General features: G+C 40.2%; 1 protein-coding gene across 1 annotated transcript in view; it reads right to left on the bottom strand.

Annotated features, from left to right (window-relative positions):
• Positions 1–14650, bottom strand: part of exoc4 (exocyst complex component 4) — a 98556-nt gene that overhangs the window by 33741 nt on the left and 50165 nt on the right. The window contains exons 12-13 of the mRNA XM_058625566.1: positions 2630–2732; positions 1825–1941 (exon numbers count right to left, since the gene is read on the bottom strand). Of these exons, the coding sequence (XP_058481549.1) occupies positions 1825–1941; positions 2630–2732 (220 nt within the window). The remainder of the gene's footprint in view (positions 1–1824; positions 1942–2629; positions 2733–14650) is intronic.

Here is a 14650-nt window from a genome sequence, read left to right as displayed (position 1 = left end):
TTCAGCTTTGGAGGCACATCTATGAATATTATTATTATATACATAGACAGGGGCTATAACCCTGCCACATATGATATACTGAAAGGTCAGAAACTATTAGGAATATATAACTTTGGTTAGAGAGATATCTTAATGCGTATAAAGAGTCTTTTAAAAAGTATAACTGTGCACTGGCATATGCAAGCAAGCCATTAAATTTCTGTTTGGCTCCGGAGTCCTCAGCTCCATCCCAAAACAGACAAAACTGCACATGCTAAATGCTAATGTCTTCCTCCAGTTCAAACTACCGCGCACATTAATGTGTGCTTCAATGGTTGCAGAGAGCAGATGCGTCTATAAAATGTGCTCCCCTATGGTTTCCCTGTATGGAGCTGCAGCCAAGGTGTGTATGAGAGAGGGTGTTTAATGTGGTGTAGCAATATTGAGCCCTCTCCCTCCTGTCAGCCACACTGGTTCTGATGCCAGTGGTGTGTGTCTGTCCCCGATAACACCTGGCACAGACAGTATCAGAGCACTTAAACGGCGCACATACAGTACATGTGTGCGCACGAGGATGCTCACACTGAAATGTGTGCACAGATATCGACACAGATGGATACACACAACCACATCTGCTCAATTATTGGAAAGTTTAGCAACCATTATTTCATTCTGTCCCTGTAATTTTTAATTATCTACTGCAGTCACACAGTTGGATAGATTTACCACCTGGCTGGCGAGAAGTTCCTAACATAAAGCATTTTGTGCAAATGCAATTTAAAAACCTACTTTAGTTTACAAAGTCTGGATAAAAAAGTGTCAGACCGCTTTATCAAAAGCTCTAAGGACAGCCAAGTGAATAAAACTACCCTCTGAGGGAGAGAGTGGTTTGTACAAACCGTGACACTGTGAATGAAGGCCATCAAAGAGAACAGTGGCACCAAAGACAAAAACGACACTCAGGTAGCAAAACAGCTTCACATGGCAACCAATTCAGGCAGGAAAAAAAAAACACACACACACAAACACCATCCTGACCCTCAAATGTGAACGGCAGGAGAGGAAGAAGAGTAAAAGGCAGCCCAATTAAAAAAGGCAAAAAAAAAAACTCAAACAAAAGAAGTGTTTTATTGCACTCCCCACTATCAGCAGAAAGGCTCATTAGCCACAGCAGCATAATTAGCAAGATGCTGCACTCCTCGTTAAGGAGGGGGCCCAAGCTGTAAACAAACCCCGCTGAACTCCCAACGCCCACGGTCTCTCTCTCTCTGTAATGAACTGCCACCGCTGTTCCCTCCCTGTGAGAAAACCAGGCACACCGACAGAAGAGCTCTGACAGAAACAAACACACGAATACACACACTCTGACAAACATACTGTATATCCAAGGTCTGCTACACTAACATTCACTATCCAAACAAACTACCTCTCTTGTCTTCTCCGACATTTGCATGGACGGACACACACACGCACGCACACACACACACACACACCACAAAACAGGCCTATGGTGAAGATACATTTCAGACAGAGAGTCATATTAAAGCAATCATCAAGAGTATCTGACATCTGAGACACAGACACATCTTGCCAAGCATCTAGATCCCCAACACTGCTGTAATCTTCAACCTGCCATGAGCCTGTTTTAAATAAGACAAGCTGCCAAAATGAACAAGATACTAGCCTGTGGTTAAATATGGTGCAGCCAAAAAAAGGGAGTCATTATCAGATTCTAAAAATTGATGACAAAACTGGACACAGAGTCCTCAACAGCGGTACAGCCGATACCCTTTAACAAACAATATAGTTCCCACATTTCTCAAGTTGTTGTTGGACATTCCTCACCTGCAGCACGGGTCTCTGGACGCCAAGAACCTTCATGGTATCAGCGCTTGCAAGGATCTTCAGTGGGTCAGCCGTCTTACTCACTGTCTCAATGTCTTTGTTGATCTCTGTTCGCACCTGGAATGGGTTCAGTGCAAAAGGTTTATGTTAAATGTGCAAGAGACAGCTGGAAGACACAGACACAGTTTTTCCACTGGGAGTCAAGCTCCACTTATTCAACCTTCTCTGAAAGAACGACTCAATTGTTTATCACCTTGTGTCTTTCTTTTTCACTTTTTCATTGTATTATTTTTTTTTTTTCCTTGGTTCTGAATTGACATTTCATTTGACATTATCTGCCTTTGGGCAATTCAGGCGGGGAAACCGTACACTTGGAAAGTGTGTGGTTAGGTAAGAGCAGGTACTCCCATAAAGGTAATACTGAGAAGATTAAGTCATGCAATAGTCACTGGTGCTATGCCATTGTGTTTTTTTAGTGCCGTCACAAAAGAGAAACCCAGAGGGGGTAAAATGGAATGGTCAGGTCAATTGATTTTTGGGAGTCACAGCCGTGTAACTGCATCAACGGAATTTTCTAATATAGTGAGAAAGGTTCCAACTATTGAATAACAACTACAGACCGTGTGATTTTTAAGGAGAGAAGGTATAAGCACCTGTTTTTCTTTTTACATAAAATGAAAATCAATGTTTTTAATTAGTGCTTCCAATATCCAATAACTGAGGTATTTAAAATATGTAATTGCCTGGAAAAGCTCCCATGTCCCACTAAAGCATTGCTCTTCATGCACGTGTTAATTTCACAAACCTGGTTAAGAAAGAGGTCATTGATGTAGTAAGTGAGGAAGGCACGGAGCTGGCACTGCTTTGCCTGGCCTGGCCCCATGTTCATCTCTACCTCCTGGATGAATCTGGACACAAGAGTAAGAATAAAACATTGAGGATCCCAGTATTTTAAAACATTAAAACACACACACAAAAAAACAATAAGACAGAGGCTTGTGACCAGAAACACAAACAATCGCATTAATGGGTCCATGTAGATCTCGGTTTGCTTGAAGTAAACCAAATGCAGGAAACGACTACAACGCAGGGCATTGTGAGTAAACACAACCAAGATATGCGCGTGTAGTACGATAGGATTTGATACAGCTCCTTGTTTTGCTGATATGTGGAGGAAACAGAAGTTGTCCTGCATCAACCGACAGATGAGCCAGTTTTCTTGTTCATTGTTTGTCTTCTCCTTCAGTAATTCTTGATGCAGCGCCGCCTCAGGCGAAGACGGGAATATGCTATTCAAAAGGTTTGTTTCGGTGTGAAAGCAAACTCGGACTGGCTGATGTTGCGACCCCCAATTGAAACGAGTACCCAATCGCACCGAGTCAAGCGAAATATTAGGCGTGAAAAACGACCTTAAACTTGAACAAAAGCACAAGTATGGCTCTCTTAAACCTGGAGTTTGTCCTAATATTTAATGTCGACAAATGTCTACTGTGAAAAAAAGTCTATTCCAGCCAATATGTTAGTCCGACTTTCCGTCACATCACTCCAATCCAAATGGCAATGATTTGACAGACATGAAAACAACAAAGCCGCTGGTGGTGCCCCGAGACTTTTGCACAGTACTGTACATGCACTGTGAATTCTCCCAGGAAGCTGCTGTCTGGCTGGTCAGACGGGGTCAGACAGTTATGTATGGGTTGGTAGAGGCACATGCACACCTCGTTTGTCAGCGAATCAGTGGTCACTGGCCTCGTCTCACACACACCGCTGGGCAAGCCACGCAACAGTGAGTGCCTCCTCAAGCGCTCAGCACATATAAATGCAGAAATAAATCAAACATCTCAAAAAGAATTGTTTGACCTGCAGGACCTGTGATATACAATGATCTAACCTTATAGAGGAGAGAGATGTCGAGAGTACAAAGGTAAAAGAAAATTGTATCATGAAAAGTTTAGGGCACAAGCTAGAAATAATGCAGGAGCAAAGCTACAAAGACGACTGAAGTGGGGAATTGATTAGAAACTGCCATTTGTAAAGTGGAAACAGTGTTTATGCTCCAGCAGTAAGTAGTGCAGGTAAGAGCCATGACACTGCAGCATTACAGACAAGCAAGGACACTGCCTATGCAGGAAATATAGATCAATGGAGGTGCATGATTGGGTAGGTAAAGTGAGGCACACACACACAGATATAAATGTAAGCTTGAACAGGCACACTTATAAACACAAAAAAGAGCAAAAGCTGTACAATCACACTCCTCCGCATCGATGCCCAATTAAGTCAGCGAGAATGACAGCGAGTGTGAGTTTGTGTGTGTGCATCCTTGTGTCGGAGTGAAGAAGTGAAAGACAGAGTAAGCACGGAAACCTAAACCTATTTTAAATCCTTCATTGATTCCGACTGACATTCTACCACCACTGAAAGTGAAGTGGAAAGAAACTCTTCTGTGGCCTCATTAAAACTGTCAAGCAATTGCAAAACAATGAGGGCCAAAATATGTAGCTTCTCCGCATAAATACAGTGTGCACGAAGTTAAACACTCCCCTCGTAACAAAAAACATACAATTTGTGCTGACAGCTTCATTTTCCAAAAAATCAATGTTCAGACAAAAGTTGCCAGTTTCGACCCATGTCGTCATGTTCCGAGATCCATCTTGCTCTGCCGTTATTGTCATTGTTTCAATACAAGTGGCAGGATGATGGATCTTCAAGTTAGCATGTGAGCACAGATGGATTTTTGTGGGCAGGGGCGATAACATTTGAGTAATGCGGCAGGGACGAGACAGTAAAAGCGGCTTTGTCTATCCAAGCGGCCATCTGGAGCAGAGCAGCATGCAACTTCATGGCGATACTGAGCCCATGGGTGTTTCAAGGATGTTTCGCCAAGGTAACCGGGGCTAAAGGCACTGCTGGGACTCACAACGCTTAAAAAGCATGTCAGCAAATTCACGTTTTAAGAGGAAAAGTTTAGTGACAACATACATGAAACAAAGGGCTCTGAGAGATGATTAAGAGAAATCAGTTGGACTTCATAGTCAAGAGGCTGTTTAAAATGTGATTGGATGGATAACACGGGGCAAAGCACAGACAAGCTCAAAGATTTCCATATGAATTTTGAAAAGGAAATCTCTCCCAGCTCATCATCATTACAACCACATCCTCCAAACATCTGCCTCACTGATGGCATGACATACTGTATGGAGAGTAACAGCTTCTGGTGATGATTATGAGGGGGCGATAACAAATGACACCAAACAAGTTAACACACAAACACACATGCAGCGATTCAAAAGCCATCAACTCGTCTCAAATCCAAATGAATCACCAACCACCAAAACTCACAGGAGCTCCAATGCTCGAAGGCTCTGCGCTGCACAAGGCCATTTACAGAAAACCATATTCCAAACCTCCTACACAAAAACATGGGGAGACAGTTCGACCTCTCACCGCAGAGTGACAGCTAGCCTCATTTCATCTCTCAAGGCTACATCTGAGCTTGACTTTCCATTCCTCTAGACTGACATTTTCACTAGTTATCATGAGCTCCTGCATGTTACATTTCAATAATTAAAAAAAACACCCTGCTTTGATAGCTTCTCAACCTGTCTGGCTTGAGTTTTTACTGTTGATGAAAAAGTAATATAAGTCTAAAGCTTGGGTATATTAAATAATCACATGATTTTCATACATAAAAGAACATATTTAAAGCATGTGACTGTTGCAGAAATAAATGGCTGTATGCTACATAAAAGCCAATTTAATGTTTAACCATTTAATCCTTAGATGCGCCTTCAAAAAAGTTACGTTAACACACCTTCATAAAAAAATTAAGCCATTACAACTGTACACAGTCATTTTTAAAATGTTTAACCCTTAAATTGCCAAGTTTTGTCGTGATGCACCTTCATTTTATAGTTTCAATATACTTCATGCAAATTGGATTATTTTTGGTCTGATTATTGCAGCCTGGTAAATGTGAAAGATTAGCAGTTTATATGCATTACTTTTTTTGCAATGTCATATTTCATAAAATACTCACGTTAATACACATAGAGCACCAATATGTGCTTAGAAAAAAATGAAGCTATAACATTGTAGAACTGCAACTAACGATTATTTTCATAATTTATTCATTGAGTAATCGTTTGGTCCGTAAAAAGTCAGAAATTGCTGAAAAATGTTGATCAGTGTTTGTCAAACCTGGGAATGATGAGGTTTTAATAATTACATTGCTTTATAAAGCAAAGAAACCAGAACATATTCACATTTAAGAAACTAAAACAATCAGAAATCGATTAATTTAAGTTATCGATCGAGCTCTATAAAATGGTCTAATTTTTTTTAAGCTAACATCAGTCCTCATCATACATATCAAACAAGTTTTTGTCATGACGCATCAAAAATAGTGATTTGAATGCGTTTCAATCAGCACATTTTTGTGCAGCAATGTGTTAGTGTGAGTATTTTAGTTAATGTTGTTTACAATAGACTAAAAATGAAAAAAATACATGAACCAATTTGAGAACACTCAAAAATGCACAACCTGGCATAAATCTTTAACAACATGCATGGAAAAAAAAAGAAGGATAAAACATTCTAGAAATGAAAAGCCAAAGACACAAAAATGTGTCTTGGTGTGTTTAAGAGTAAATATTTTCACTTCATCTTATGTGTCAGTTGTAATTGGACACAATGTGACATTAACAATGTCACTTTCATTGCCAGGTGTAAACAATACCCAGCAGTCAACCATATGGCAGCTGTATGCACCAGAGGTTTCAGCCAAGTCACCAAGGAGACGCTGTGGAACTGCTATGGAGACACAGCAGCAGCAACACAGTGTGTGCGGAACCTCAGTGGCCTTAATAATCTGCTTATCCACTCTCTCGCACATATGCTGTTTGCAACTGGCTTCAAAATAAGGTGGCAGGGGAACACACAAAGAATGGCATGCCATGCACCAAAGGTTGTATCGGTGAGTACCAGTTACAGGAAAGCAATCCTAATTAGATCATTAAAAAAAGGGGGGCAACACGATCAAGAGTGAGTTTGTGAGGCCTCAAGTAATTTACTGATTGTAAATAAATGATTTCTGTAAATCACGGTACGAATTAATACATAAATAATGCATCGACAATCGAACAGTTTGCTCCGTGAGAGTAGAGCAGTGCAGCTGTCTGATAATTAGGAGGTTTACAGTCAGCACTACAACAAATATGTCACACACACGGGTCACCTTACTGCCATAACACACTGAGCTATGACTATATTATAAAAAAAATATCCAAGCATAGATCCTCGACTGATTTCAGGTTTGGGCAAATGTGTTTAAAAACTATAAGCAAGAGAGATTTTCTGGCTGTTTTGTCACTTTTATCTATAAGAGAGTCAGGAATAAAATTCATTTATCGATAAGGCCGGGGCTGATTTGTGAAAAGCAAAATAGTTTGGAGGTTGTTTCGGTTTAATGTTCACTGTGTATGAGATTTAAAACATAACAGGGCATTGAGAGACAACACAATGAAAACATTAACTCTAAGGCGAGGTGATAAATTAAAGTGTGCATCGTTTCCTTTGTCATACTACTAGCATCGCACATATAACAAAAATTAAAAAAAAATGCTAAATGCAATGTTTCAAATTGCAATTTGAAAGTGATTTATGGTTCAACCCTCGAGAAAGCCCCACATTTAACACATGAAAGAGGCTATACGTAAGATATGAGTTTAAAACAAATTAAAAATATTACCCTGCCCTCCCCCCTCCTCAACACAGGCTTGAGGTTGTAGATCTGCTTGACCCACAGATCTATAAAGACCTACATTTATACCACTTTAATGAAACATTAACATAAACAGAATTTACCAACTGTAAATTCACATTTAACTTCAAAATACACAGGCTGCACTTAAGTATTTCACTTTAAATAGTTTCCTTAATCTCTGATGACAAACTGTGTCATGGTCATTTTATGACTTCATGCAACGCATTTCTTACATACAGCTCCTTTAACTCATAGGTTCTTCATTATTTCCGTAAAAAAAAAAAAAAAGGGCTGTTGCGATAAAATCATTTAACGCAGTTGAGGCAAGTTTGCCTACTTCTGGTGTGCGCTGACCTCTGACATGTAAGCTGGGAATGATCCTGCCTGAGATAGTAGCTCAAGATGGAGAAAGGGTGGAAGATTTCAACAGATGTGCGGACTAATTGCCGAGACCTGCGCAGAGAAATTCCTCCACATCGCCAACGAGTGGAAAGAAAGTGGCAAACTAACCACGCCAGGCTCCATCTCTCGCTTTATCATGACAAATGGGAATGTCTGAGTTTCTAAGGACATTCTCAGGTGGATGTTTTGTTTTTGTTGTTGTTGTGATGTTAACCCACGTTCTTATTGCAAACAGGATGGCAGTCATCCATGTTGAGCCTTTATTTTAAGACGACCTGTTGGGCACTTGATAGGCCTGAGTCTCTTTGACATCACAATGTTCTATGTGTAGTTCTGTGATTAAAAAGAAAGATACAATTAACCAATGGTGTCTGAAATACACCCTCTGATTACTCATTAATTTAGAGAATAAAATCATACCTTTAAACGCGATACATCTATATTAATACATTTCAAAAGGTGAGATTAATTGGTTAATTTTCAGTATCTATTGAGAGTTCTAAACAGGATCTAACTTTACAGTTTCTTTGAATGTCTATCTACTCAATGCTAGTCGCAGGTGCAGACAACTCATCTCTATCTCTCTCACACACACACACACACACACACACACACTCATACACACACACGTGCAATCAAATGAAGTGTGCATCTCCACACTTGCCTCGGGGTGTGTTGTCCCCTCTGCAGCCAACATGGCTGCACCAACTGCACTCAAAACCCAGTTTCTCAGCAGCAACTGCTGATGATTGCATTTGACAGCATGTAATTATCTGTCATTAGGAAACAGATGTCAGAGCCCAGGGTCTGGGGCAGGATAATTGTAGATGCTATGCCCTTTGTGTACATACGACAAGAAACAACACTCCTGAATGGAATTAAATGTATTTATACCAAAGGGATTTGGCTAATGAGTGAACCTGGTGCTTCATAATTGCCCTCTGATTATTCAGAGAAGCTTATGTTAGATTATTTCCAAGATAGCTAAAACCGACGAGAATGGACAGAGACAAAGATGCTTTATAGCAGCAACTCTGAAATCGTTTCCCACTGGAAACTAAACCTAAGGTAACAAATGCTTCTTTAAATGGAAAGGGTTGAGAACCCATCATCCATCTTTATCTGCAGCAGAAGCGTAATGATGCCGAAAGAGAAATGGGATAAAGACAAAGATTTAAGAAAGACAGCAGAATAAGGGTGTGCTAAGATCGATTAGAGACTCAGCATTTTTAAATCTCCTAGAATTCTCCTCAGGCACGAATCTATCAACTATGGTGCATTCTGATTTTGCTGCCTGGAGAGGAAGGCTTGATCTGTAAAGACTTGTCACACATCAAGGACAGGACGGAGTGAACCAGCACCAACTGAGAGAGGAGGAGGAGGAAGAGTGAGTGCACATACTAAATCAGTCCGTCTTTGTCACAATAACACACACACGCGTGCGCACTCATAGATTAACATAAAAATACACAGCCACATGTCAATACATCACTTCACCACATCCAGTGACACTTAAACAGACTTCTCTGTACACATTTATTCACGCTCACAGCACTGCCCAGTCACTTCGAGAAGATTTCAAAAGACATAAAGATGATTTTAATGCATGTGAACACTTTATGGGGTTTTATGGCACCACCAACATAATCTTTCATTTCAGTGGATCGGACAATAAATGCTAGAATGGCAGCTTTTAATTGTTATCCAACTGCTCATTCAATATTGATTCTGTGGGAATATTACACACTCCACTACACACACACTATAGTTACTTATTTCTACTGTGGTGTTAAATTAATGAAGTCACACCCGAGAATATAAAGAGCTGCTCAAGGGATTTCAGAGCACATAGTCGTAGCACTGCATAGAGATTGGAGGAAAATTGAAAAGATGAATGAGGACCGAACACAATCCGAATGGCCACTGGTGTGATCCGGGACACCTTTTTATCCACAAGATGTATTCGCCGGAAATGTATGTTGAATATAATTCGTATGGATTAGGTTTCTTTTAAAATGTCCTCAGACCTAAAGCAATATCCTCCACTGCCACTGGATGGCACTGTAACAGCTTTGTCTACAAGCCCAGACTGAATGGACTGTTTTGTGGAAGCATTAGGATTCCATTTGATTTGACACCTGTACAGGATTTTCTTTTACTGAGCCAGTGAGGGAGTGTGTGTTTTAATAAGTGTCTGGTGAAATGCATATTGTCCTCCCACATAACACCCACACCTCCCTGCTGTTTATACCCCGATACCACACATACGTTTTAGCCCATTTTGTTTGCGTGTGTGTGCAGTAGTGTTCGTTACCTTTTTAGGGCTTTTTATGGAATGATATCTGACTTCAGATATGACAGAAAAGCAGATTCTTTGATATTTTTTTCACTCTTGCGTAGATTTGGTTACATTGCCATTTACAAATGATAATTGTGACAATTATTCTGAAACAGTGCATTTGTATGTAACTTTTACTTTTAAAATAAATGTTGGCTCCAGGAAATCTTCCTATTATCAAATCTGGCCGTTGTTGACAAACGTTTGGACACCCCTAGCATAAATGCTTACCTTGTCATGACCAGAACCACCTCGTTTCTTGGGAACTGGTTAAGTTTAGAGCTGAGATTTGAAATGTTAGGGTTGGGCATTAAGTGGTTTGTGTGTACATGTCTGAAGTAGGCTGTTGAAGATTTTGATTCAAACCTATCTTTGAGGACAATTTGATATTGCCAAGGTGTCACTACATTAGAGGGCTTTTTGAGGGTTAAGACCTTGTTTTAGGGTTAGAATTGGGTTGGGTTGAGGTTAGGTTAAGGGTGAAGGCCAGACATTTATTCGAGATGGTTAAGGTAAAAGGGATTAGGTAAATTGGACATTCTATATTGACCATAGGTGTGAGAGTGAATGGTTGAATGGTTGTTTGTCTCTGTTATGTGGCCCTGCGATGGACTGGCAAACTGTCCAGGGCCTGCCCCACACTAGAGGATAATTGGCCAGATTTCAGTCCCAATCTGGCCCTTCCGACAATCATGGGCACCTTCCAATTTCAGGCGGATTTGAACAGATTACCTGGCCAAATTATCCTGCAATGCGAGGGATTAACAGATGTTATTGGACACATCAGAGTCTTCCCGATTTCAAATCGCAAGCATTAAACATGTTTGATATTTACGACTGAACAGAGATTGGGGCATGAGCAGAACCCCGCAATAACCAATGAGAGCGAGCTGACCGGGAAACGGATGTCGTGTATACCGTGACTCAGCACAAAACGTTGCAATTTGAATAATTTGATTAAACGCTAAACACCTGCGTCTTGACTGGATCGTCTAGTCTGTGCTTTTTCAGGATTAAAACTGAAAATCGGTTACAAAGGTCGATGTGTCTGTGGTCTCCCACGTTTTTTTTTTTTAAATCAAGTCAGATTTGAAAATCCTCCTTTAGAGAACAAAACAGAGAGAGAGAGACATAGGAGTGCCTTGGGAAGATGCAAATATGCATTATGCAAATTGTAGGTGTGTGTCTCCACATGCTTATAACAGCAGGTAAGAACACAATTCATAACACGGGCCTTCTCCTTGGGAGAGTAAGCCTGATTGGATATAAAAGAGGAAGTCATCCTCCTGTAATATTATTACTGCACATAGTCTCTGTATAAGCTGCAATAGATGACAGATGGGACTGACTGTCCATCACACAATAACAAAAGATCTGCTGTTTGTTTGTTCTGCTCAATGTATGCATACATTGGCCAAGTGAACTCTATGAACTTGGGTTTCACTTTTTTTACAACATTTCCAACAAAACTCACTAGATTATAAACCTAAATAGATTATCCACAGAAATGAAACATGGTAGTCTGCTTGTTTACCCATATTTTGACAAATATCTGGTAAATATCTTCAGCAGATCCATTTCAGGCTCCCGGCGTACTGCATTCTGCCTCACTGTGTGAGATCCATGAGTAGACTGGATATATCCTGGTCTTCAAAAAACAATATCTCTCAATTGTTATTACTGTGCCTCTACTGGACCATAACAAGAGCTGTCAGAAGATGACATATCTTTCATAAAAACTTGACGGACTGGATCATTTGATGCTGTCAAATTAGGTCCTAATATTACACATGTGGCGACAAAATATCTAAAGACACCAATTTACTATCTGATTAAAATAGTTATGAAGTTTCAAGAAACAAAATCCAAATGTTCTGCTCTGAAAATGAAATGATTGCAGACAAGTAAAAAAAAACGTTCATTATATTTCTGTGCATTTTATTTATATCGGGGGATAATGAAAAAGAACAGATGGCTCGTTCTGACAACAAGTCCTTCTGGTGAAATCAAAGCAGCATGCAAAACTCGAGGACCAGTAGCATTTTTTGAACATGTAAACATTACAGCATTAATGTGTGCATAATGTGTATATATGATGCAGACTAAAACCTGACTTATGTAAGAGCATTTGTCTGTGTTGATGTTCACTGGTAGTTATGTGTTGATAATGAAGTGATGCGGATGGTGTATATTTTTATATTCACAACAGATGTTTATTCTCTCACTCTCTCTCTCTCTCATTCTGTATCTACACACACGTTGCTTACAGTGGGTGTGTGTGTGAGTGTGCATGCACTGGCCCATCGCCGGGTGGTGCAGACCAATTAAAACGGGGGAGATTGATGACCAGGGGCTCTGAGTAGCAGCAGTAGCAGTAGCGGTAGCAGACAGCTGCTTCCTGCAGACAACAGGAAATGAGATGGCCTTGTTCAGCTGACGTTGCCAACACCAACACCACGGAGTCTCAAAGACAAATCACCGCCGCACCGCTGCTACTGGCCTACTCCTCCATCTTCCTACACTGTGCTCTCCACCCTCCATCTCTTTATCTCTCTCTAATTCTGGCCAAGACCATTTCTCTCACCAGTCTCTCCTCCAAACAAAACGGTATATTCAGCTGAGTATAGTTTTGCACAGATGAATGCAAACTACATTCCTTGATCCTAAACTACCACATAAAGCTTTTGGTCATGAATAACTTGACATTTTAGGGGGATGAAAATCAACGTGCATATTGTAGAAAGTGAGATTTCCATGTCTCTTTTTTGCAGGGACACGCTCCTTCTCCAACTACGCGGCTCATTTCATTGCCATTTACTTTTATTGATGAGTTCTACCAAGCTACATTAGCGGGCTACAATGCATTTCTTGGCATTGACCTGGCTGTCCAATCAGAAGAGAGAGGCTCCAAGGCTCTTTTCAGCAGGAAAAGTGAAGGAAAATAAGAATTGGTCATGTTAAGCACGGACGATGTGCTATTATTAGAGTAAATTCTAGTTCAATGACAACAGCATGGCCAGTGACTTATACTTTACTGCAGAATCATTGTCTACTACCCATTTCCTAAAATATCACTTGTGTGTAGCAAGTGTGTATCCAGCACTATAAGAATCCTCCACCCCAATTGAAACTTGTTTCAGACACACTTTTCCTGGCATGTTGCCTAAGGCAAGGAAATCATACCAGCGGGAGTTACAAACCTGTTCACAGACAGTTTATTCCCATTCACAACAGCCTCTAAACTTTGTAGTGGACTGGATCTTTTTTTTTTTTTTCATTTCTGATGGTTTGTAACCAAAGTATAATTTTAATGCAGTATAATGGCCTGTCTGTGCTGTCAAATGAATGGTAAGTACAAAGATCTCTGGGATAATAATGGACTCAGCTTTGTGAGAGAGCCTTTAATGGATGGGGGATATCAGTTATTATGACTCAAAGAAGTGATCGGATAATAATAGACAGCGAAGACAAGTATATGCTGCATAATAAAACGTCATGATGTTTCATGGACTTTAAAATGTGTCCTCTTATGTGCACTAATCATAAAAACAAGAAATGCTTGCATTAGATAACATTAGGTTGTTATTTTTAATAGCAGGTAAAGACGTCATATTTAAATATCCTGTGGATGCAGGAGGCAAAGGAAAGTCCAGGTCTTTCACTTGCTACACTGAGCCATTTAGAGCAGGCAAAGACGCCTCTGTGACACAATGGGAGGCTACTGGGCCTAAATTACTGCTTTTGTTACCATTGTACAATGTGAGTCAATATAGATAAAGAGGCAGGTGACAGCACAGTTCATGACTGCTCTCTCATGGTGTGTGTGTGTGTGTGTGTGTTCAGACTCTTACGCTCTTAAAAGCCACAGATTATTCAGATGGGCAGGTGCAGACAAAACCTGTATCCTGTCTGATTGTGCCACACTTAATGCTCAAGTATTTACTGTAAGAGTTGGTCTCCCTCTTATAAAACAGGTCTGATTAATAAGCAGCACTCTTAAGTGGCCTCCCATGGGTGACATTTACTGAAAGAAGGAGAAGGAGGCTGCTTTATTAAAGTAATCCAGGAAGTTAAAAAAAACAAAGCTGACTGGGTAGATACCAGCAATTACTCAATAGTGACTCATATTAACAATATATACATTAACAGGGTTTTTTTTTCTACTAAATCCTGGTATGGAATAAAAGATACAACTTGGTTTGATTTCTGCTTTGAAACAAACCCAGAGTAAAGTTAAAAACAATGTCTTAAATCTATACTCTCTGGTGTCCATGCATCAAGATGACCCTCAGTGAAAAATGTATTTGTTTATGCCACACTTC

The sequence above is a fragment of the Solea solea genome, chromosome 3 (assembly GCF_958295425.1).
Source record: "Solea solea chromosome 3, fSolSol10.1, whole genome shotgun sequence".
In the NCBI taxonomy this organism is placed as follows: domain Eukaryota; kingdom Metazoa; phylum Chordata; class Actinopteri; order Pleuronectiformes; family Soleidae; genus Solea; species Solea solea.
The sequence above is the reverse complement of the archived record's forward strand: the minus strand, read 5'-3'. Positions and strand labels throughout refer to the sequence as shown.